Genomic DNA, 25,610 nt, shown 5'->3' on the forward strand with positions numbered 1-25,610 from the left:
ACATTCACATTTCTCAAAACTTTATTTTTTATAGCGGGTTTATATGCAAAAAAAATGCCCAAAGAAGGTATTTATATCATTCGTAATCCCATCCATCCATCCATCCATCCATTTTCTACCGCTTATCTCTCACTTGTCCCTTTCGTGGGGTGCTGGAGCCTATCTTAGCTACAATCGGGCGGAAGGCGGAGTACACCCTGGACAAGTCGCCATCTCATCACAGGGCCAACACAGATAGACAGACAACATTCACACTCACATTCACACACTAGGACCAATTTAGTGTTGCCAATCAACCTATCCCCAGGTGCATGTCTTTGGTCATTAGTAAAATATTAATTAAATATTATTAGTTAGTTATTAATTAAATTATTATTAAACATATTTTTTTACCATTTCTCTCTAAAACCTTTCAACATTTAAACAAAAACTGCTATGAAAATTGTAAATATTTATGTTTTCGTTCTAAATTCTGGGTTGTTTTTTTAGCTATAGGAAGAACTAAAATTCTATCAGATTAATTTGAAGGGATATTTTATAGGAGTAGTTATAAGGCCATGAGAAGGGGCAATGATGATTTTCATGCATTGTTTATGTATTATTTTATATACAGTAAATGTCCTTTTAAAAATGTAAAACATATACATACACTTGATGTCCTCGTGACACAATATGTCCAATTTCCCACTTTAAAATAATACGTTTTCTACTTTAAAACACCTTTAAAACTACTCCAACCTGATGTACGCACATATTAGTTAATTGTTTTTAGCCCTATATAGGCTAGTATGGTAACAATTTTTACAATGAAAAAAAAACACCAATGAGAAATGTCGTTGGATGCTTTGAATATGATTTTTTTGGGACCAAATATAAAATGTACACACTAACAAATAATACAAAAATAATTTTAAAAAATTACATTTTAAATGAAAAAAATGGTACAACATTTCAACATCAATATTCAATTTGATATAATTTGCCACCACAGTTCTTAGAGATTTTCAATGTATTTGCATTTCTTAAATTAATTGTTCTGCAGTTTGTAGATTTCTTGTTGTCTTTGCTTTTCTTTCAGATCAAGGTGGATTTCGTGAAGCTGCTGGAGAGCGGGCTCATCCAGCAATGCAAAACAAATAAAGTAAAAATTGGACTATTTTAATGGCAAATTGTCAACTTGCACATTTCTTGTACTGTGCTTTTTACCATGAGTACTATTTCCACTATTTCAACATGAGGTATCCTCAATAAATTGACCTTCTGAATAAAAGAATAAATCATTCTCCTAATTACCAGCAAATATGTCAGTTCCAAAAACAAAGCTCTCAAAAATGCTTTCAAATATACCTGCTACTCTGCAGTTGCGCAAGACACTGTTTGAGGGATTGCCGTGTACTAATGCCTCGTCCAGGGACAGAGATGTGAAACAGGAAGAGGCAAGTGTTGTGGTTAATTAGTAACAAGTGTCTCTCCTCCCAGCGAGAGGCCAGTTGTGATGTGTGTGTTTGCGTAGCGATACCACAGAAATAGGAACAGGAAGCCAACTTCACAAAAAAGACAATTCAAAGAGGGGTTTGGTGCGTGTATGATGGGTCCAACCAGGACAGGACCTTTAGCCCGGAGGCCCGACAATTCGGCCTTCAAGCAGCAGCGTCTGCCCGCCTGGTCGCCCATGCTAACTGCTAGCACGGTGCTGCCTTTCTTCTTCATCATGGCTCTGATATGTTTGCTGCTGGGAGTGTGGCTGCTGCTCACTGTGCAGAGCGTACAGGAAGTCCGGGTGAGTAACGTGTGGCTTTTCTCACCAAAGCTGCTGTTTCAAGGTTAAAGTGTGTCGTAAAAGACTGAGCGACATATGAGGCAAAAGGAGTCAAAGTTCGATAACACGACTAATCCCATGTCTCCTTAGGTGGACTACACAGACATTGGCGCATGTGCCGTTTGTCACGACATGCGTAAGAACGTGAGCAACGCGGCAAAGCTCTGCACTTGCAAACTGGACTTTCGCATCAACAAGGCCCTGAAGGTAAGCGGCGTCGTCTTAAACCCCGCCCACGTTGCCCCTGATAAGGAGAGATTAGATTAGATGAAGCTCTCAGGCGTCTTGCGGACCTTTTAAATGTAAGAGGAACATTCTAGCATCGTTACCATATTGACCCAAATATAAGACAACCCCTCTTAATCAAATGAAAGCAAAAATAACTTGTTCACTCATTTAGGAAGAAATCATGTTGGTTTACATTTATAAATCTCTAGACCCGAATACAGGACAGGTTGTCTTTTTTTGTTGTCTTATATTTGATCGACAATATATCTCCTCGTAGTTCAGTCTGCAAAGTTTAATGAGCCAGATCAACCACTTTTCTACACATGAGACACATTTGCTCCAAAACCCTCTAAGACAACCGGTCTGTCTTGTTATTTTCTCTCTTTTGTTTTTAAACATATGTTTGAAGACCAAATCAAAAACTAAATTAATTAATCTTTTTTTATAGTGAAAAAACAATAGAAGGTTGCTATATAGAGTTTTTGTTGGCTGCTTCATTCGAAAAGCTGTGATTCACTGGTGAGAAGTTGTGTGGCGCCCCCTTTTGGTTTACATGTATAATACGCTAGACTCGAATATAAGACGACTTAACTTTCCAAGTCGGCCAGAACACCCACTATTTATCTGTATTTGACAACAAATTTACTGTATTGACTCAGATATAAAACAACCTGTCTTTCATGTCCTGTTTTCTTTCAAATCAAAGATGAAAATAGACAAAATTGATCTTTTTTTTTTAACAAATATTTGGGGGGAAAAAGAATAGCTGGTTGCGAAATCGAGTTTTTTATTGACTGCTAATTTTTGAAAAAGACTTGTTGGTATATGTGTATATAAATCTCTGCACCTGAATATAAAACAACTTGTCTTTTTCAGTCGTCTTATATTCCTAGTTCATGCTGCAATGTTTAGTCAGCCAGAACCACATTTTTTTTTCTGCACATAAGACGACCTGCGTTTGAAATCAGATTTACTGTTTTGACCCGGATAAGAGACGACCTGTCTTTTAAGCCCTGTTGTTTTGAAAAATATCTTCAAAGACAAAAAAAGACTATATATATATATATATATATATATATATACACACACACACACACACACAGTACAGCAGGGGTGTCAAACGTACAGCCCGCGAACAGGTTTTATCCGGCCTGCGGGATGAGTTTGCTAAGTATAAAAATTAACCTGAAATTTTTTAATGAAAGAAACCGCTGTTCTAAATATGTCCATTGGATGTCGCAATAGCAATTCTTTGTATCTTTGTAGATGATGCTACATATGTACAAAATAAACCACATGATGTTAGTACATCAGTCGGGCAAAATGAGCAAACTACATAAATACTGTAATTTGATTTTGATAATTTTTATCTTGATGGATTGAAAGTTAACACCAATGAGTTGACTGATGAACTTTATCACATAATGTATTCAGAAAATATAAATAACGACAAATAAAGATAGAATACTATTAACCGCAACATGTAAGTGTAAAAAAAAAAATACCCCAACAACATTATGATTTGTACAATTTCAGAATGTGCTTCTTCTATTTTTAAACAAAGAAAACAATCTGAAGTTGTCTTTATTTTTAAGTTATCGTGCCGTGATTTGGGAGTAGATTTTTCTCCATGTGGCCCCTGATCTAAAATGAGTTTGACAGTTCTGTCATAGAGAGAATGCCAAGAGTGTACAAAACAGTAATCAGAGCAAAGGGTGGCTATTTTGAAGAAACTAGAATATAAAACATGTTTTCAGTTAGTTCACCTTTTTTGTTAAGTACATAACTCCACATGTGTTCATTCATAGTTTTGATGCCTTCAGTGACAATCTACAATGTAAATAGTCATGAAAATAAAGACAACACATTGAATGAGAAGGTGTGTCCAAACCTTTGGCCTGTACTGTGTGTGTATGTATGTATATATATATATATATATATATATATATATATATATATATATGTCTTAATAAGGTTATCCAAAAAATAGTGCTCGATACCGTAGTAGAGCGCAATATGTGTATGTGTGGGGAAAAAAATCACAAGACTACTTCATCTCTACAGGCCTGTTTCATGAGGGGGTTCCCTCAATCATCAGGAGATTTTAATGGGAGCATTCACATACCATGGTTTATATAGGGCACAGAGTGGGTGGGTACAGGCTGGCATAGGGGCGTGGTGATTGGCTCATGTGTTACCTAGGAGGTGTTTCCGTCTGTGGCGGCATGCTGATACAATTTCGCTGCGCTTGTTGAGGGATGACAGGTCTGGACGGTAAATAGTTTCTCTTTCAAGCATAGGTTGCATCTTTTATTACCACTATTGTAAGGTGTGCTGGATGCAAGAATTTGCCATGTTATTGAATATTCAACATTATTGTCTTTGAGGTCCCAAATGTGTTTGCTGAGTTCTGTGGTATTCCGCAGGTTTTGGTTCCTGAAAGAAGCCTTGTGATTGTTCCATCTGGTTTTAAACTCTCCCTCGGTTAATCCTACATATGTGTCGGATGTGTTAATGTGTTAATGTCCTTGCGTGTTACCTTAGATTGGTAAACAACTGTTTTCAGTTGTTTACCAATCTAAGGTAACACGCAAGGACATTAACACATCCGACACATATGTAGGATTAACCGAGGGAGAGTTTAAAACCAGATGGAACAATCACAAGGCTTCTTTCAGGAACCAAAACCTGCGGAATACCACAGAACTCAGCAAACACATTTGGGACCTCAAAGACAATAATGTTGAATATTCAATAACATGGCAAATTCTTGCATCCAGCACACCTTACAATAGTGGTAATAAAAGATGCAACCTATGCTTGAAAGAGAAACTGTTTATTATTTACCGTCCAGACCTGTCATCCCTCAACAAGCGCAGCGAAATTGTATCAGCATGCCGCCACAGACGGAACCACCTCCTAGGTAACACATGAGCCAATCACCACGCCCCTACGCCAGCCTGTACCCACCCACTCTGTGCCCTATATAAACCATGGTATGTGAATGCTCCCATTAAAATCTCCTGATGATTGAGGGAACCCCCTCATGAAACAGGTCTGTAGAGATGAAGTAGTCTTGTGATTTTTTTTCCCACACATACATATATATATATATATATATATATATATAATTGTATTTTTTTTCAGTAAAAAAAAAATTGTATTGACTGCTTCATTCTAAAATCTGTGACTCGATGGTGAGAAGTAGTTTGGTGCCACCTGCTGACCACAACCTGTCTTTTACTGACTTTTTTGGTAGGTATATAAATACTAGACAACTCAGCAATGATTGGTCAGCCAGTAACAACCACCTGGTGTAGCCCATTAATTACCGCAGTGACTTGAATATAAAACATCTAATTTTGGGACAAAAAGATTAAAGATCAAATAAATGATGGTAATAATTTATGTGGCTGCAGCACACAGTTGGAATAAAAATCAGTTGAATGAAAAATCCTGAGGTGCAAGGCCTCTCCAGTCTTGCAGGTGGTGATAGATTTCAGTCCACTTGACCCCAAAGCAAGTGGACTGGAACAGTAAAAAGTGAACATCCTCCTTGCTGTCTCAGGGTGATGTCTTTTTCTACTACGGCCTCCAAAACTTCCACCAGAACCTGCGCAGGTACATGGACTCCCGGGACGACGGGCAGACGGTGGGCAGGAAGACCAACCTGAAGGTGCGTTTGCAATTCTTTGCCTTGTTTGTAAAAGTCACCATTGTTATTTTCATAATTCACCTTCCACCCATTGAATCAGAAACCAAGTTCTTACTGCAAACCATTCGCCACCAATGACAAAGGACTGCCCATCGCTCCCTGTGGCGCTGTAGCCAACAGTATCTTTAACGGTAAACACTATTTTACACAATACAGCTGCAATCTGCTCATTAAATAACTTTTATCTCCACACAGATACATTTATTTTCAAATATCACAAGACAGCCGCCTCCGAAGACACGCTGCCTTTGTTACGGAAGGGCATCAGCTGGTACACGGACAAAAACGTCAAGTATCGCAACCCTCAGACGGACAACTTGAGCCTCGCTGAAGTCTTCCAAGGTGTTGTTTTTTTGTTTTGTTTTTAAATCTGGTTAAAAAGTATTTTCTTGAATATAAAAATAAATCAACATACACATGTAGGAAAATAACCAGGCAAACTAATTAGCCTCATGCTACTTTAACATGGTAACCTGCATTGACATGCTAATGCAATTAGCTCATGGATCTTTTTAAAGTATTTTAAGCACAACACACAAACAATTTCAATAGAAATTGCATGGAAAGTTGACACAATATAAAGTACACATTATTTTGCAGATTTTAAATCTCCATATTGTTGTGAAACATGAGGACAAACAAATTAGTGGTTAGCATTATGCTAAGGCATGTCGAAAGAGTAATATTGGACCAAAATACAAAAAACAAATCTGTCTGGAGCCCAAAAATGTAAAAGCCTTTTGTAAGTGTTATAATGAAGGCAACACTTTTAGTGTCTCAGAGGGTGAGATAACTCCTGGAAATTACTATCCATTTTCTACCACTTATTCCCTTTGGGGTCGCGGGGGGCGCTAGAGCCTATCTCAGCTACAATCGGGCAGAAGGCGGGGTACACCCTGGACAAGTCGCCACCTCATCGCAGGGCCAACACAGATAGACAGACAACATTCACACTCACAATCACACACTAGGGCCAATTTAGTGTTGCCAATCAACCATTAAAACTGCCAAAAGTATAGACGTGTGTGCCCAAGTTAAAGGAAAGAACAGGCTGTCTTCCTCTAATGGATTTATTACAATCTTTGCAAGCTGGGTAACGTTTGCTGTAGTCTGGAACAATGTGGCACACAATTTAGAAATGCAGCCATTATTAACATACAGATAATGTGTCATGAGACATGCAAATATAAATTAAATACACAGAGGACATAAGTAAAGCAAATTAAATGAACTTAAACCTACAAACGAGGCATAATGATGCAATATGTACATACAGCAAGCCTAAATAGCATGTTAGAATGGATTATTAGCACTCCACGCAAGTCAATAACATCAACAAAGCTCAGCTTTGGGCATTCACGCACAGCATAAAATGTTTGGTGCACAAAATTAGATAAAGAAGGAGTAGCATAAAACACGTCTTTCTGTGGCATCGTCAGAGAAAGTTGAACAAGTAAACCAACTACGGTGAGTTCAAGGACCGCCAAAATCCAGGGAGCCAATAGGGCGGTGCTAAAGAGCCGTGGGTTGCTGACCCCTGTGCTAAGGTAATGGAAATCACCACTGATGTGCTTACAAATTTAGTACAAGGATAGTTTTTAAGTATTTGAAGCATATAAAGAAAGAATTGAAAAAGGTTAAAAGGGAACGCTTTTAGGATTTTAAAAATTTGGAGAGGACATCAAAAAAGAGATGCTCTTTGGAATAGGGACGCAATTTCAACAATGCGGCAAAAAAAGCACTCGTGTCAGTGAAAATGCCTTTAAATATTCACAGCATTTCTCAATGGACCTTTTATGTGAGAAAGCTAGGAAGACTTCGGGCAACTAATGCTAACCTAACAAACATTTCCATTAACATATTTACAAAATTAGCACCCCACAATTTATTTTCTTTTAAACATTTCAATTAAAATGTCATTTACACTCCACACAAAGATGTGTTATTAAGATCAACATAATTTTGCATTTTTAAATAGACATAATCTCATAAAATACCAAGATTTTTAAGACCACCAAATTGGCGATTAGCATTATGCTAATATAACATTGAAATTACCATTGACATACTTACAAAATTAGCGCCAGGGCAGTTTTTTCATAGCATTTCAATAACAATGACATGTTCACTCAACACACACAGGTGTAATTAGAACCAACATAATTTAGCATTTTTAAATAAACATATTCTCGTAAAATAGTACGATTTTTAAAACTACCTAATTGGCGATTAGCATTATGCTAATATAACATTGAAATGACCATTGACATACCTACACAATTCGTGTTAGGGCAGTTTTTTTCGTAACATTTCAATAACAATGACATGTTCTGCAAACTCAAAACACAAAGATGTGTTATTAGAACCAACATAATTTAGCATTTTTAAATAAACAATCTAGTGAAATAGCAAGATTTTTAAGGCCACCAAATTGGTGATTAGCATTATGCTGATATAACATTGAAATTACCATTGACATACTTACAAAATTAGCGCCAGGGCAGTTTCTTATAAAATAGCAAGATTTTTAAGGCTACCAAATTGGCCATTTGCATTCTGCTAATTAACATTGAAATGACCAAATTAGCACAAGGATAGTTTTAAGTATTATGAGTGTACAGCCCTTACCTTTGGGCTGGTACCGAGGGCGACTGTGTTGACCAGTTTGACGCGTGTAAATGATAGAATGTCCAGTACTGTAGAACTGTGTTTGGATATGACAATCCGTTTATTACAAGCTATCTAAATTAAATCAAACGTAAGTTGTATAACAAAGTATGCTAACCTTGAATGGCACATTATAACAGCATTGTCACCACAAGTCACGACAAGACACCACACGGTCGAAAACTGTTTGTCCTCCAATCGCCCTCCCATGCTCACACCTGAACCCAATTTATGGAGGCTACCATGGTAACCGCACCATAGCAACAGTACCCTCCCTGTCAACACTTCCTGGTTCTTAACAGGAAGTGGGCGGAGCAATCTGCCGAAAAGGAAAGTAAACATGCTGAACCCAACAATCAATTAGAGAAAATAAAATAAAAACAATATAAACAAATAGGGAAATTTGGCTCCAACAATGAGTATTTTATACATTAACACAACCCTTTTCATCCATCCATCCATTTTCTACCGCTTATTCCCTTTTCAATATTTAAAAAATAGCAAGATTTGTAATGTAAATAAATGAGCATTTGACTTTATTCTAAGATGGAAATCACCTGTTAGAGTTGATGTCTATTTTCTATTTTCTGCTGGATTTACTCTATTTTATGCTGCAGCTGTCCCATATACTGTAATATTGTACATGGTAATTGTTATATATTGTATATATGATATAGACATAATATAATATATCAGTATATATAATATACTGTACATATATTATGTAAATATTATGTATATATGTTATATTTTATATTGCTATATTTAGTGTATTTATACCTGCGTTGTCCTGAGCTACTGTGTGGAACAATTTCCCTTGTGGATCATTAAAGTTTGTCTAAGTCTAAGTCTATATAATTATTGTAGTAAGTATTCCAGGCATAAAACAGAGCAAGACAAGTAAACACTGTTTAATGGTCATTTTATTGTGAAGCGGTGGCTGACGTGTGATTTGGGCCTGACAGGCACGGCCCCGCCTCCCTACTGGCAGAAGCCCGTTTACGAGCTGGACGTCCACGACCCCATCAACAACGGCTTCATCAACGAGGACCTCATCGTGTGGATGAGGGAGGCGGCCTTCCCCAACTTCAAGAAGCTCTACGCCGTCTTACACCGCGCCAACACGCCTTTCCAAAGCGGCCTGCCCAAAGGCAACTACAGCGTGGAGATAGCCTACAGTATCCTTCCCACACCGGTCACATGACCCCCCCCCACCCTCCTCGTCATGTCGCTCGTTTGCCGCCTTGACAGGGAACTCTACCCTTACAGACTTCCCGGTGCAGTACTTCCGTGGCAGAAAGCAGGTGGTCCTGACCACGCTGAACTGGTTCGGAGGGCCCAACCCGTTCCTGCCCATCGCCTACCTGGTCACCAGCGGCCTGGTCCTGCTGGCGGCCGTCACCCTCACCGTGGTCTGGTGCAAGTTTGGCAAAGAGGGGAAGAACATGGAGGAGTGACGGGTAAGAGGAAGGACTTGATGGATGAAAAGCTGCTTGCTTTTGAATGAACTATATCTTTATCAAAACAACGCTGTATTACTCAGGGATGTATTTTGGAGACTTTTAAATTTTTGAAAATGTCCAGTGGGATAGTCTGTGTTCCTCTACATCCGTGCATTTCTTTGTGCTGGATATCGTTCAGGCGTGCTTATGTACAGTGTGTACACTCCTGATAACCAGCGTCATTTGTAGTGGACATTTGGTTTTAGTCTTTCTTTTGTCAGTTGAATTAAAAAATAATACTAAAAATGCCCTGTTATGCAAAACGCAAATGCCTACTGTAGAGGACAATAGTTCTCAAGATATTCTCAAATATAAAATTTTACTCTGCAGTAAAATAGCCCTTTCGGAGGAACTTTTTAAATGCGTTTGTACTTAATGACTTTTTTTTTTAACAATGATACAAAGCAGTGTTTCTTTAACTTTTTTTACGAGTACCACCTCAGAAAACACTTAGCTCCTTCACCGCCATAATGACCAATGTTAAAATACAGTAGCGTAGTAGGCCTAAGTATTCATTAAAAACAAGGCAGCGGTGTTATTTTACATATTGGATATTATTGGCCACTGTAACATTACACAGTTTGAACAGTAACACTGTTTTTAAACATAGGGAAATAAAACACTGTACTTTAATGAAGTGATTCTTTGACATACCATAGTTTGGGAATCACTGATATAAAGCAGCAGTAATTTCCATATATATATATATATATATATATTTTTTTTTTTTTATCAATAAATCACACTCAAGGCCTTTGTGATAAAAACCGTCAATAACTAAGATTTTTTTTCCTCACTTTGAATCGTTTGTCTAAAAAGCATCAGCCAGTAATATAAATATTCACTATAATCAGATTTTTTAATCATTTAAAGGCCAGTATATTTTACAAAAAAATATAAAAACTAAAAGAAAAATGTACACAGAAATTATCCTCAAAAAGGACGCACACTTATATTAGTCTGTTTTTCGACTGTTATAGGGTTTTTTTATTTTATTTTATTTAGAAAACAGTAATAAGTGATAAATGTTGCTGCATGTTTTGAACGGGGAAAAAAGACAGTTTGTTGAGCTGTTAAGTGGGGGGTGGGGGGGTTACATTTTCAATCGGCCATATTTGGTCAGCAGTAAAAATTGCCATTTTAGGCAAATAAGCTTCCAACTTAATCAGCACTGCAAACATTTGAAAACAAGTGAACAGCAGAAAATGTCCTTAAAGGTTAATCTCATTTTATTTGCTATCGTCTTTTTGTGTGAAGAGCCCCCAAGAAAGACAGTTTTGCCATGTTTTATTATTATTATTATAATGGCCATTGTTGGTACAAGTCAGCAAAAATGAGCAATAAACTTTTCAATTTCCTATGAGTTAAAAGTTTGTACGTTAAAGAATAGTCGATCAGAATCAAAAGTGACAACGTCTCTTTAATTGGCGCGCCAGACAAGACAAGACAAACCACTCCCACAACACAAACAAGTGATTTTAGCACAGTACCTTTTTTTTTTACGACAACATTCCTCAGTCTTTAATTTAAAAAAAACAACCTTGCTTTATTTCTCACATTAAGACTCGAAAATGTTCATTCTGGGGGGAAAGAAAGGCAACATTTGGTCTGCAGGCTGGGTGGGGGCGGAGCCTCCTGAAGGCGTCTCCTCATCAGCAGGATGTGAATTGAAAAATAAATAGCGTGGGAATCTTTTGCAAGGTTTGCAGCGATGGAAGGACAAGAACTGCACACAATTTCAAGTTAAGACGATGCGTACCGTGGAATAGGAGCTAAGGAAGACGTGCGTGTTGCAATTGTTCGATCACATTTAAGTTTGTAACAGAAACAAAACAAAAATCACAGCTTTACAGAATCACAGGTGGGGTCAAAAAAAGTCAAGCAGTAGTTTTCACGCTCGTTTTGGCAACCTCCTGCCTCCACGTCCAAGTGAGGCCCAAACATTCATCTGTGGTTTCAGTGATCCGACTGGAGTGAGCGCCTCGGCTGAAGCGGATCCACGCGGCAGGGAGGTCGCGTAGTGTTTGTCAGCGCCCCCCTCTCTTTAGCTCCGCCCCCTGGGGCACCTGATAGGTCAGGTCCCCGCCGTTTTTGGGCGTGTCGTACGCGGATCGCTCCGAGCGGCAGCTGTCCGTCTGTGCCGGCAGCTGGGTGGCGAACCCACCCCCTGAAGAGGGCTGCACCCCAGACGGGTGGCACCCCATGTCCACCACGATGGGCGTGGCGTACTCCGCCCCCGTGGCTGGGAGAGGCTCGGCGTAGGCGTGGTACACGTCCGGCGAGATGGGGGCGTCGTAGAGGTCGGGACCCTCGTCGGGTTTGAAGGTGGACCGCGCGCCCAATGTTGTCACGCCGCTCACCAGGGGCTGGGCGTACTCTGCAAACAAACACCCGCTCTTAAGCTACCAAATAGCCCTGTCCTGATTCCATAGTGATATCAGGAAAAAAACAAGTATCAAACGTGTCAAATTTTGTGAACTTCTGCAACACCTGTTACCATCTAAATCAGGGGTGTCAGGCATCACAACTATGAATAAACACAGGTGGACTTATGTACTTAACAAAAAAAGGTGAAATAACTGAAAACATGTTTTATATTCTAGTTTCTTCAAAATAGCCACCCTTTGCTCTGATTACTGTTTTGTACACTCTTGGCATTCTCTCCAAGACAGGGGTGTCAAACTCATTTTAGATCGGGGGCCACACGGAGAAAAATCTACTCCCAAGTGGGCCGGACTGGTAAAATCACGGCACGATAACTAGAACTAGCACATTCTGAAATTGTACAAATCATAATGTTGTTGGGTTTTTTTACACTTACATGTTGCAGTATTCTATCTTTATTTGTCGTTATTTATACTTTCTGAATAAAGAATGTGATCATGTTCATCAGTCAACTCATTGGTGTTAATTTTCAATCTATAAAGATAAAAATATCAAAATCAAATTACAGGATGTTATTTATGTAGTTTGCTCATTTTCCTCAACTGGTGCACTAACAGGGTTGTTTTTTTGTTTTTTTTACATACAGTATGTAGCATCATCTACAAAGATACAAAAAATGTATTTTGCGGCATCTAGTGGACACATTTAGAACAGTTGTTTCTTTCATTCAAACATTTCGGCTCATTTTTATACTTTAAACTCATCCTTTATCTGGCCAGCAGGCCGCACGTTTGACACCCTTGATCTTAAATGTTCTCCATTAAGCACACAACGTATAGCAACAGCTAAGCACACAAGCTGGACATGTGTAATAAGTGTCCTCAATTGAACCATATTGCAGTGTAAAACAGCACATTTGTAAAAATAAACAAATATTTATAGTTGCATATTATTATTGTAGAACGTGTCCAGTAACAAACGTGTGTGCATCGTTCAGCTTACTGAGTCATGAGCTTCATTTAATGAAATGTGACCACTAGGTGTCGCCACAAAACAAATTACCACTCCACTTTAAAAGCATAAATGTCATAAAGTTGGTGTTTTCATGCCCACCATTGTCTAATTTCACCTGATCAAACCTTTTCTGACATTCCACCACTACAAAATTAAAAATGTATGTATGATTCTTGCTGATTTCGGATTAATATCAGTATCAGCCAATGCCCATGGCCCCAATATTGGCATCGATAGTGAAAAAGCTGTCTTGGGGACACCTAATTGTAACGCCACATTATTTTAGATGAAATACCAACAACACATAGAAAACAAAAGTATGAATTCATTATCAAAATGTGGAACTATTCATAACGTGGATGTATTTATAAAATTGGTAAATATTCTAAATAATTGTATTAAATCCATACTGGAATGCATAATATAAACAATATGGAGGCTTTTATGTGGCAAAAATGAGAGAAAACTAATTTAACCCAGAATTTAATTATTAAATTGTCTTATTTTACCTGTTAAAAAATCATAGTGCACCTATGTAATTATTTCATCATCCATACAATTATTTATTTAAAAAAAATGATATTCACTTTATGGCATTTTTTACAGTGTAACAAACTTTTGACAAAAGTACATGTGTTTTTATAATTGTATCTATTCAATTGCTGTTATATTGTTTTATTTTTTTTTAAATTAATCCAACAGTATTTTATAGTTTTATACTTAATGGGTTTATTTTGACTCAATTTTGTATCTATTTTCATTTGAAATGTTTGCAGGTTTATTTTCTTGTTTTAAAGCGTGCAGCACTTTGGAAACTGCATAATAGTGCTACGGAAATAAAGTAGATTGTTTTACATTTTATGTAAAAAATGAAATGTATCAAAAAAAACAAACAGAACAATTTCAATAATTCAAATTGTAAATTATGATTTAAAACAGGGGTCCCCAAACTACAGCCCATCTTTAAAATAAATTGACATTTTTTAATTATTTTTTTAAAATCTGTCCTTTCTAATCTATTTTCTATCGCTTGTTACTCTCCGTGTCTTTTAGCCGTTCAGGCAAATCATATTGTCTAAAAATGTATTTTCCCATCGATAATGTCACATCATCGTGCTCAGAATATATATTAGTCGAGGTTTCTGTGGTTTATCCGTTATACGGTGCTCAATTTATATATATTATATAAATATATATATTATATAATATAATAAAATCCCCTGAAGAGCCGGGAAACAGGCATGTAGGGATTAAATAGCCTCTGTGTTTTTTCCTGACCTAACGTGTGTGTGTGTATGTATGTATGTATGTATATATATATATATATATATATATCAAAAAGTTTGGGGACCCCTGATTTAAAATAATCACATTCATGGTGGCGACTTGTCCAGGGTGTACCCCGCCTTCCGCCCGATTGTAGCTGAGATAGGCTCCAGCGCCCCCCTCGACCCCAAAAGGGAATAAGCGGTAGAAAATGGATGGATGGATGGACATTCATAAATTGTATTTTTCATGGCCTATTTCTATATTTCCTGACATGTATGGATGCTGCAGTGCTTTGCAAAGAGGTGGTGATGGTGACTTATTCACATTTGGAATAATTTTTTCAGACTGTAATGATACTTTTGATAGGCTTTATGTACTTCAATTAAAAACACAATAAATGCAATGTACCTTTCACGGTCAGTAGGGGGAGCTAAAAATCCTACCTGCAGGTTCAGCGTGTAAAGCCGTGCCTCTGGCCGTTATCCGGCCCACCTCGCTGCTGCTGTATCGCACCGATTCGTCCGCATCCACCATCTTGGACGGCAGCAGCTGCTTCATACTTTTCCACCAGTCTGTCGCACAAGACAAGCCTTGAAAAAGAGGAACTACCGACGGAGGCGGGTCAAGTGAAAATGACGCACCAGTGCGGTTCCAGTGAGGAAGATCATACGTTCCTTCGGAGCTTTTCTTCCTATAAAAGGCGGACAACAACGCTGAGTCACAAGTTCCAGGATGTTTTTTAGTCCGGTCATGATAAGACGTCACGTACCGACTCCTCCAGTACCGAGCGCAGACCACCAGCAGAACGAGCGCCGTCACCACCATGACCAAGGCGGGCACCAAGATGGCAGCCAGGGCCACGTCTGCGTACACAAACACACTCAGGAGACCAGACAGGACGCCTTCTTTGTCGCCAAACAAGAGGACGCACCTTTGTTGGCGTGAGGGGGCACGGTCGTGTTTCTGATGTCCACAGGTGGCGAGGTCTTGCCGAGCACGCGTGGACGTTTTGTGGACGCCGGGTGAGGGGGGTAGAGACGAGGAGGCGGGAACATCCTGGGCTCCATCGCCCTCCTGCCTGTGGAGGATGTAACGACGTCTCAAACTACAGCGTCTCACAAGGGACAATACTAACACTTTACAGCAGGGGTCCTGCTCAACTTTTGAAAACATTTCTTATATTACCCAAAAAATTTTCTTCAAATGTAAAAGTTCTTAAATAATTACATTGACCAACACACTGGAGTGTCGTTTATAAATGGCAGCAAACAACACAGGCTGCCAGTTTACAATTAGCGCGCAAGTTGTCAGCTAACAATTTGCGTACCTTTAGGGCCAGTTTAAATTAAAAACTAATCACAATTTTGTGCAAGATATCCCCCTCAGTTTGATGGTACTTTGCCTAAAAAATGTTGACAACTCCTCTTTTAGAGTAGTCCATGTTCAACTTGTAAAGCAGTATAGATTTACTATGCACTGAAAATGAGAACCATTTTCTTCTAAATATTTGGCAACTTAAAATTTTTCAAATATATATTTTTGGTTTTGACCTGGTGTTTAAGAAACATGTCCTAAATATTTATGGTTTTATGACAGGTGGTTAAATAAATGTGTTAAACTCTACACTCTATATACATTCTATTTTTGCACTGCCAGGTTCTATTCAGGTCCATATTCATACAAAAGGCGCACCGCATTAAAGGGGTCCTATTATGATTTTTTTCTACATTTAAAACTGTATTTTGTGGTCTACATAACATGTAATGGTGCTTCTTTGGTCAAAATGTTGCATAGATCAGTGGTTCCCAACCTTTTTATAACTGCGGACCGGTCAACACTTGAAAAATACTTCTTTTTTTTTTTTTGTCATAAAAAAATACAGTCATGTGTGCTTACGGACTGTATCCCTGCAGACTGTATTGATCTATATTTATATATAATGTTTTATATGTTGATTTAACAAAAAAAACTTTATTTATTTTTTTTTTCATTTCTTGTGCGGCCCGGTACCAATCGATCCACAGCCCGGTGGTTGGGGACCACTGGCATAGATTATGTTGTAAAGACCATCTTTAAGACTCTTTTTGACTGTCTCTTCAGGATGCACCGTTTTGTGGGCGTTCTTATTTACGTGCCTCCACTTTGACAGCGTCTTGTCCCCGTCATCTTTTCTTTTCGTTTTCAGCACTTCCATAGCGAGTCTACTGACAGATATGTTAGAACTGTGCGCTACTTTGTATTAGAAATAACAACAGTAGAGGATGAATGCCCCACAACGAGAGGATAGAGAAAAAGAAGGAGCTTATTGACTACGGCACGGACTACAATGGCAGATACGCACACAGTTTCAAGACTTCTGCACATCCCAAATACACATCAGCAGGAATGTCTCCTTATACACACACAGTAATACCAGTATGTCGACGCATAATACAGCCGACAATCCATCAAGCGGTGCGGCTTCATAGCTTACAAAAGTCATACTAAAACATTTTTGACAGATTTAAGCACCGTGTGTAATGTTCTATATTCTCAATTAAACATCAAAGTTTTGGTCTTGCTTGCTTACCTGTACTTGCTCGCGTCATTTATTGAACAAGAGGCGTCAACTTGCAGTCCACACGTATCTCTTATGTGTGACTGCCATCTACTGGTCAAACTTATTACACCTTTTACCAAATAAAATTGCTTTAAGGTGGGCAAGGACAACCAAATTTTATACGTACATTAGGCGCACCGGGTTATAAGGCGCACTGTTGATTTTTGAGAAAATGAAAGGATTTTAAGTGCGCCTTGTCCGAAAAATATGGTAAATAATCCCAGCCTTACATCCTGATAGTACCGTATTTTTCGAAGTATAAGTCGCTCCAGAGTATAAATCGCACCGGCCGAAAATGCATAATAAAGAAGGGAAAAAACATATATAAGTCGCACTGGAGTATAAGTCGCATTATTTGGGGAAATGTATTTGATAAAAGCCAACACCAAGAATAGACATTTGAAAGGCAATTTAAAATAAATAAAGAATAAGTGTACGTTATATGAGGCATAAATAACCAACTGAGAACGTGCCTGGTATGTTAACGTAACATATTATGGTAAGAGTCATTCAAATAACTATAACATATAGAACATGCTATACGTTTACCAAACAATCTGTCACTCCTAATCGCTAAATCCCATGAAATCTTATACGTCTAGTCTCTTACGTGAATGAGCTAAATAATATTATTTGATATTTTACGGTAATGTGTTAATCATTTCACACATAAGTCGCTCCTGAGTATAAGTCGCACCCCCGGCCAAACTATGAAAAAAACTGCGACTTATAGTCCGAAAAATACGGTACATGTTAGCATCACTGAAGACAGTTTAATTAAATGTAAACATTTAAATGAAATCCATTAAACAAAATCAATAGGTTACTTGTTAACGCTTTTCCTAAGCTTTGTGGACAAACCTGTTCAATAAATATTTTCACGACTGGTTGGAAACTTCCGGCGTTATGATACATTAATAACAGGTTATACATTTGACTGTTGTATCAATGTCAACACCTCCTGCTCACCTGTGTTCACTTGGCATCCGAGCAGCTCCACCTTGATGGCGATCCTCTGGTGCCACAGTGTTGGATTGATCCTCACGTAGCGCGCCTCCATGGGGGGGATGAAGTTGTTCCTCACCTCGTGCAGGTAATTAATGTTACCTTGGAACACCTGACATCAGAAGTAAAAAGGCAACACATTGAAGACTCTCCCAAACATCTGCTGAATCCATAGCCATTTATTATTAATGCCCGAGTGTCCACTTCCTGCCACTAGCATCCCTTTGTCAATACCCGTTGCTATGGGAACGGCGCTAAGTGTGCGCCCTTGTAGCCTACTAAAGAGCAATTTTTTTTATTAATTAAATTTGAGCCGACTGCTGCTGTGCTTGTTACCGTGTCTTGTGTGGCGTTGGCCTCCTTGTAGCACAGCCACTGCTGGCCGTCCTGACTGTAGAGGACGCGGTACGCCGAAACGTAGTACTGGTACTCCCTCAGCGTGGAGCCTGTGGTGGTGATGCCTTCACGGACATATGGGAAAGAAGAAACATCACGTCATTTTACTGTAAAGGCGCTTAAGCATACACTGCAAAAAAAATGATAGAAACCGGTTAATTTGTTTAAGCACCAACTACAAAGATGTTCTATATGACAGGAATGTTTTTTAAGATCTACTGAAAAAAGATTGATAAAAAAAATCCTCTATATGACACAGTCCACTGTGCTATTTCTAAAAACACTAGTCAAAGATCCTCTATAACAAAAGTTTTTTCTCCAACATAATTTTCGCCTGTCCCACTAAACACACCTATAACGTGTTAATAGATGTATGTTAAAACTCCTGATAGAAGTTACCATTAATGCACATTAATGAACATATCAAATGTTAATGTACCAAATTGCAGCCAAAGGCTAATTTCCATCTGCAGGATTTTGATCATATTCAATAAAATAAATGATATAAAAGCATGTGGTAATCACAAAGATTATTATTAATTTAACAAATAAATCTTAGGCTTAGGTCAGGCTGATTAGAAAAATAAGTACTAACCAAATAAACCATAAATTTACATACCAATATGTATTATTTTATGCTAAAATAAATAAACAGAATTAATAATAAATATGTTTATTGACTAAACTCTCAATACAATTAATGTGCAAATGTAAATACAGCTTCACATCTTTAGTCATCATTTTTGCGCGTAAGAAATTTCTCTCTGACATTAGCGCCAAACTTTTGTTCTATATTGTCATTACTGCCACAAGTGGTAGAAAAGTGTATTACAGCTGAGTACCGATGCGGACCACAGCTGCAAAAACAGATGTTACATTCTAGGGGGCGCTTGTGGCCCAACACTGGTTAAGAAACACTGATATATAGTATGTGCCATCAACGTGCCGGGGACCATCTCTTCAAAAGAAACATGCCCAGAACTCCCACTACTTCAGCGTTATGGTGAGTTGATTTTTCATGCTCATTCTTTTTCTGTTTTCATCTGCCACACGTGGAAAGTCGGTCCGTGAAAATAATGCATACATTAAACCGGTGGAAAAAAGGTTGGGGATCCCTGCTCTGTACAACAATATTGTTATTTTTGAAAACCTACTGCAAAAATTCTAGTCAAAGATCCCCTACGCAACGATTTGCTATTTTTGAAAACCTACAGCAAACACGCTAATCAAATATTTTCTATAGAACAGGAGCGATGTGCTATTTTTGAAGACCAACTAAAAACACCCTCATCAAATATCCTATATATATATATATATATATATATATATATATATATATATATATATATATATATATAAAAATAAATTAACAATATTTTTTTACATAAAAATTAAAATTTTACTTTAAAAACTGGCAGCTCAGTCACCAGAATTTTACAGTAAAAGCAGTTGTTTTTTTTTACAGCATATACAAAAATGGAATGGAATGGAGAAACAATACCACTGTTTTTTGCGGTAAAATTCAAGCAACAGAGCTGCCAGTTTTTTGGGGTTTTTTACCGTACAATCTTGTTTTAATGTTTTTTTTGTTTTTTTTTTAATGTTTTAGTGTCTTACTGTATATGGAAAAAAACAGTACCAAAGTTTATTTTACAGTAAAAAAAACTCAGTCAGCAGAATTTGACCGTAAATCTATTGTCAATTTTACAGTTTACAATTTGATTGATAATTTGTTTTGAAATCATAAGTCAAGCAGATGTTAAAAGTACAGCATTTATCTTTATTTAAACAAAAAATATTTTTGGAATACATGATAATGTAATATTTAGATTTGCAGTACATGATTTTTCATGTCAAGGGAAAGAACAAATATATTTAGTAAGAAAAGATTAAGCATTTTATCGCATATTATTTCCAGGCTTTGCGGGCCACATAAAATAATGTGACGGGCCAGATTTGGCCCCCGGGCCTTGAGTTTAACACCTGTGCTCTATATGAAAGGTACACTGTTCGAAAGATTTTCCATATGACTCTGGCGTTGCTGTTGTTGGGCATCGTAGCCAAAACAATATCCAAAGATCTTCTATTATGACAGGAGCACTCTGCTGTTATTTGCCTGCTGTCACCTACCAGTGATCCTCTTCTGTCTCTTCAGGTCCACCTGCAGCCATTGCTGTGGGTCGCAGTGTGACGGCGCCCAAGGCAGCCCCGCCTTTTTTAGGCGCGCCCCCGACGCTGCCCACACGCTGCGCTGGCCGGCCATGTTGTTCCACTCCCACACGGACGAGGCGGAGATCTGAATGTCCGCCACGCCGCCGGATTCTAACCCCAAAGTTCCATAGCAGCCTGGCGTGAAGGAGGAAGTAAGTGTATGTTGAAGAGGTTCATTTAGCCTACTGATGTGTATTTATAAATGGTTGATTTATATAGGCCAGTACGTTTCGGCTTCCTTGCTTCTGCAGCCTTCATCAGAGGTGTCACGTGATGTTAGCGTGACGTCGTCTGTGACATGTTATATGGATTTTTCCATCGCACCTGAAGTGGTGGGATGGCGGTGCCCCCCTGTCATCTGGATGTCTACCAAACGGCCGGGGGCGGCCCTGCAGGGACTTCAGACTTCAGACCCCCAGACTTCGGGGAACATGCTTTATTTTTTTGCCGTACTATAATATAACGATGCGTATTTAGACCTTGGCTTCACAAGAAAAAAACGGTTGGTTGTGTCCTTTGATAGAGATGTCCGATAATGGCTTTTTTGCCCATATCCGATATTCCGATATTGTCCAACTCTTAATTACCGATTCCGATATCAACCGATACCGATATATACAGTCGTGGAATTAACACATTATTATGCCTAATTTTGTTGTGATGCCCCGCTGGATGCATTAAACAATGTAACAAGGTTTTCCAAAATAAATCAACTCAAGTTATGGAAAAAAGTGCCAACTTGGCACTGCCATATTTATTATTGAAGTCACAAAGTGCATTATTTTTTTTAACATGCCTCAAAACAGCAGCTTGGAATTTGGGACATGCTCTCCCTGAGAGAGCATGAGGAGGTTGAGGTGGGCGGGGTTGGGGGGGGCGGGTTGAGGTGTGGGTAGTGGGTAGCGGGGGTGTATATTGTAGCGTCCCGGAAGAGTTAGTGCTGCAAGGGGTTCTGGTTATTTGTTCTGTTGTGTTACGGTGCGGATGTTCTCCCGAAATGTGTTTGTGAAGTGAAGTGAAGTGAATTATATTTATATAGCGCTTTTTCTCTAGTGACTCAAAGCGCTTTACATAGTGAAACCAAATATCTAAGTTACATTTAAACCAGTGTGGGTGGCACTGGGAGCAGGTGGGTAAAGTGTCTTGCCCAAGGACACAACGGCAGTGACTAGAATGGCGGAAGCGGGGATCGAACCTGCAACCCTCAAGTTGCTGGCACGGCCACTCTACCAACCGAGCTATACCTCCCCAACGGTTTGTCATTCTTGTTTAATGTGGGTTCACAGTGTGGCGCATATTTGTAACAGTGTTAAAGTTGTTTATACAGCCACCCTCAGTGTGACCTGTATGGCTGTTGACCAAGTATGCCTTGCATTCACTTGTGTGTGTGAAAAGCCGTAGATTGTATGTGATTGGGCCGGCACACAAAGGCAGTGCCTTTAAGGTTTATTGGCGCTCTGTACTTCTCCCTACGTCCGTGTACACAGCGGCGTTTTACAAAGTCATAAATTTTACTTTTTGAAACCGATACCGATAATTTTGAAACCGATACCGATAATTTCCGATATTACATTTTAAAGCATTTATCGGCCGATAATATCGGCAGTCTGATATTATCGGACATCTTATTAACATTTGATGTTAATAAGGATACAATGTCATGCTGAGGTGTACTTACAACAATTGTATAGTCAAAGACTGTCTGTCAACGGGGACGAAGGAGCCTACCAACTATCCCACACCTGGGACACAGTCCTGCAGGGCCGTTTGGTAGACATCCAGACGACAGGGTGGCGCCCCGCCCTATCCCCGGCGCACGCCAGGGGACACCGTGGTGGGATGGAAAAATCCATCTAACACGTCACAGATGACATCACGCTTACATCACGTGACACCTCTGATGAAGGCTGCAGAAGCAAGGTAGCCGAAACTTTACCTTACTAGCCTATATAAATCAACCATTTATAAAAAAGGAAGTAAGTGTGTTGCGTTAATATTGTAGGTGATTGTAAAAACTGCTGAGGAAGCATAAACTCACCGTTGGTCCTGAAGGTGAAGAGACTGTTGGACAGGAGTCCTCTGAGGGACAATTCAAGTCAGATTAGTTGATTCTTATTATAATCGTAAAAAATAAACAGTGAGGGAGGTTTGTTCGGTCTTACCCAGTGGACGTGACGTTGTTAGCCAGTGTGCCCTCGTACAGCGGGATGCCCTTGCTGCTCACCACGTTGATCCTCCCGCCCACTGCGTTGGACACCACACCCGCGTGGACGGCAGCCACACACAGAGGGGACGACTGGACGGGGGAGTTGAGAGAGTCCGGTTATAGACACAGGCTAAGACCGCCCTTCTCAAATAGTGGGGCAGGCCCCTATGGGGGGGCACGGTGCGTGGGACTTCGGGGGAACATGCTTTATTTTTTTGCCGTACTGTAATATAACGATGCGTATTTAGACCTTGGCTTCACAAGAAAAAAACGGTCGGTTGTGACCATTGATGTTAATAAGGATACAATGTCATGCTGAGGTGTACTTACAACTGTATAGACAATTAATTCTATTTATAGTTTCTTCTTACAGAAAATCCTTGTTGTCCTTTAATCGGAGAAACAGTGAGGAGGTTTGAGGTTGTGGATTAGGGAATGTTGGCATCGCATGCCGCCTGGCTAGCAAAGACATGGCACCTGTAAAGCTGAAGCGTGCCGTTGTAGTCGGTCATAGGAGGGACAAATACTGGCAATGGAAATAAGCATATTCCTTTGATCAACTGGATTTACTGCAACCAAAGTTGAATCCGGATCAGAATCCTGATCCAACTTGTGGCTTGACATTTAGACCCTGAATCAATATTGCATTCAAGTTTGATACAAATTAACAGAACTGTTTTTGGGTACCGTTTTTAAGACCCTTCTGCATAAAGCAATAGTCAGAGTTATTCTATATTATCCTCCCAAGAACCAGCGTCCACTGCAGTGGACATTTGTTTTTGGTCTGTTTAATTGAAGAAGAAAAATAACCCTGTTATACAAAATACAAGAGGACAGTGTTTTTGGGGATTATAACAGGATCACTTTGCTGTTTTTAACAACCTACTGCCAAAAATGACAGTTCAAGAGCCTCTATATCCTCCTGAGAATCAGTGTCCACTGCAGTGGACATTGGTTTTTGGTCTATTTTAAAAAATGAAGAAGAAAAATAGCCCTGCTTTAAAAAGGTTTACTGCAGTGGACAATTGTTTTCAGGAGGATATGCTGCTGTTTTTAAGTACCTACCGCCAAAAGTGCTAGTCAAAGAGCCGGAATATCCTCCCAAGACTCAGCGTCCACTGCAGTGGACATTTGCCAAAGTTAAGTTCCAAATGTTGGAACAAAAACAGCCCTGTTATACAAAACACAAATGTCCACTGCAGTAGACGCTGTTTTTTGGGGGATTATATCAGGATCACTTTGCTGTTTTTAACAACCTACTGCCAAAAATGACAGTTAAAGAGCCTCTATATCCTCCTGAGAAGCAGTGTCCACTGCAGTGGACATTGTTTTTTGGTATATTTAAAAAACTGAAGAAGAAAAATAGCCCTGCTTTTAAAAGGTCTACTGCAGTGGACAATGGTTTTCAAGAGGATATGACAGGAATGCTGCTGTTTTAAGTACCTACCGCCAAAAATTCTAATCAAAGAGCCGGAATATCCTCCCAAGATTCAGCGTCCACTGCAGTGGACATTGGTTTTTGTTTTCTTTATATAAATAAGAAAAATAGCCACCCTTTAAAAATGTATTTTGCAGAGTATAGTAGTTTTCAGGAGGATATGACAGGAAGTCTGTGCTGTTTTTAAGAACCTACCGCCAAACAAGTCAAAGATCCAGAATATCCTCCTGAGATTCAGCGTCCACTGTAGCGGACATTTGTATCCGGTCAATTTATCAGAATTAAACATTTTGAATCAAAAATAGCTTTGTTATACAAAACCCAAACGCTGATTTTTTAGGGGATTATAACAGAATCACTCTGTCATTTTTGGTCATAGGTTCTTAAAAACTATAAACAAAGAGCCTCTAAATCCTCCCAAGAATCAGTGAGTGTCCACTGCAGTGGACATTTGTTTGTAATTTGTTTCTTTTGTCAGAGTTTTCGGGGGCGGGAGGGAAGCCCTGTTGTTTCAAACAAATGTCCACTGCAGTGGACGCTGGTTGTCAGTAGGATATGACAGGAACTCTGTGCTGTTTTTAGGAACCTAGTCAAAGTTCCGAAACATCCTACTGTGAATCCGCGTCCACTGCAGTGGACATTTGTATTTGGTCTATATTTGTCAGCTACACATTTAACAACAAAAATAGCTTTGTTATACAATACACAAATGTCCACTGCAGAGGACATTTTGGTCTAGATATTCAAAAAAAAGAAAACCTCACTAAAGATCCTCAACGTTAGAAAATCTGCCGTTTTTAAGAATGGACAACTGGTCAAATGAGATGCAATTGGACGTTTGAAATTAACTTAAATGAAAACATTGGAAAAAGATCCTCTGTAAAACTCTGCTGTTTTTAACGACTTTTTGCAAAATGCTATATGTTTTAAAAACAAGATTAAACTTAATTTAAAAAAAAAATGTTTTGGCCTTTTAGAAACAATACTGATTTTGCAATACGATACTTCTTTATGATGTCCTCAAAAAAAAAACAATTTACTTAACATCCACAAAACTAAACCATGTTGATGAAAAGGTATAATAAACGTAATAATTACAAAATAAAAAAATAAGTGTAATAACCGATTTTGCTCAGATTTTACACTCATGGTCAGT

General features: G+C 38.8%; 3 protein-coding genes across 3 annotated transcripts in view; 2 read left to right on the top strand and 1 right to left on the bottom strand.

Annotated features, from left to right (window-relative positions):
* Positions 1–1,285, top strand: part of cmss1 (cms1 ribosomal small subunit homolog) — a 45,837-nt gene extending 44,552 nt beyond the window's left edge. The window contains exon 10 of the mRNA XM_061970999.2: positions 1,079–1,285. Within this exon, the coding sequence (XP_061826983.1) occupies positions 1,079–1,162 (84 nt within the window). The 3' untranslated portion in view covers positions 1,163–1,285. The remainder of the gene's footprint in view (positions 1–1,078) is intronic.
* Positions 1,286–1,421: 136 nt separating this feature from the next.
* Positions 1,422–11,374, top strand: tmem30c (transmembrane protein 30C). The gene is made up of 7 exons (XM_061970998.2): positions 1,422–1,780; positions 1,910–2,026; positions 5,616–5,723; positions 5,803–5,893; positions 5,958–6,104; positions 9,395–9,607; positions 9,699–11,374. Exons 1-7 carry the CDS (start codon positions 1,586–1,588, stop codon positions 9,884–9,886), a joined length of 1,059 nt encoding a protein of 352 aa, XP_061826982.2. The 5' UTR covers positions 1,422–1,585; the 3' UTR covers positions 9,887–11,374.
* Positions 11,375–11,378: 4 nt separating this feature from the next.
* dcbld2 (discoidin, CUB and LCCL domain containing 2) overlaps positions 11,379–25,610 on the bottom strand; it is a 42,015-nt gene continuing 27,783 nt past the window's right edge. Inside the window, exons 6-15 of the mRNA XM_061970997.2 lie at positions 22,973–23,106; positions 22,849–22,889; positions 20,730–20,945; positions 18,540–18,664; positions 18,168–18,315; positions 15,531–15,677; positions 15,369–15,462; positions 15,241–15,290; positions 15,043–15,171; positions 11,379–12,308 (exon numbers count right to left, since the gene is read on the bottom strand). Of these exons, the coding sequence (XP_061826981.2) occupies positions 11,959–12,308; positions 15,043–15,171; positions 15,241–15,290; positions 15,369–15,462; positions 15,531–15,677; positions 18,168–18,315; positions 18,540–18,664; positions 20,730–20,945; positions 22,849–22,889; positions 22,973–23,106 (1,434 nt within the window). The 3' untranslated portion in view covers positions 11,379–11,958. The remainder of the gene's footprint in view (positions 12,309–15,042; positions 15,172–15,240; positions 15,291–15,368; positions 15,463–15,530; positions 15,678–18,167; positions 18,316–18,539; positions 18,665–20,729; positions 20,946–22,848; positions 22,890–22,972; positions 23,107–25,610) is intronic.

Source organism: Nerophis lumbriciformis, linkage group LG13 (assembly GCF_033978685.3).
Source record: "Nerophis lumbriciformis linkage group LG13, RoL_Nlum_v2.1, whole genome shotgun sequence".
NCBI lineage: Eukaryota > Metazoa > Chordata > Actinopteri > Syngnathiformes > Syngnathidae > Nerophis > Nerophis lumbriciformis.

Coding starts and splice junctions, on each gene's coding strand:
- tmem30c (XM_061970998.2), top strand. CDS start 1,586: ATGATGGGTCCAACCAGGACAGGACCTTTAGCCCGGAGGCCCGACAAT. Junction 1,781..1,909: donor AGAGCGTACAGGAAGTCCGG/GTGAGTAACGTG, acceptor ATGTCTCCTTAG/GTGGACTACACAGACATTGG. Junction 6,105..9,394: donor CCTCGCTGAAGTCTTCCAAG/GTGTTGTTTTTT, acceptor TGGGCCTGACAG/GCACGGCCCCGCCTCCCTAC.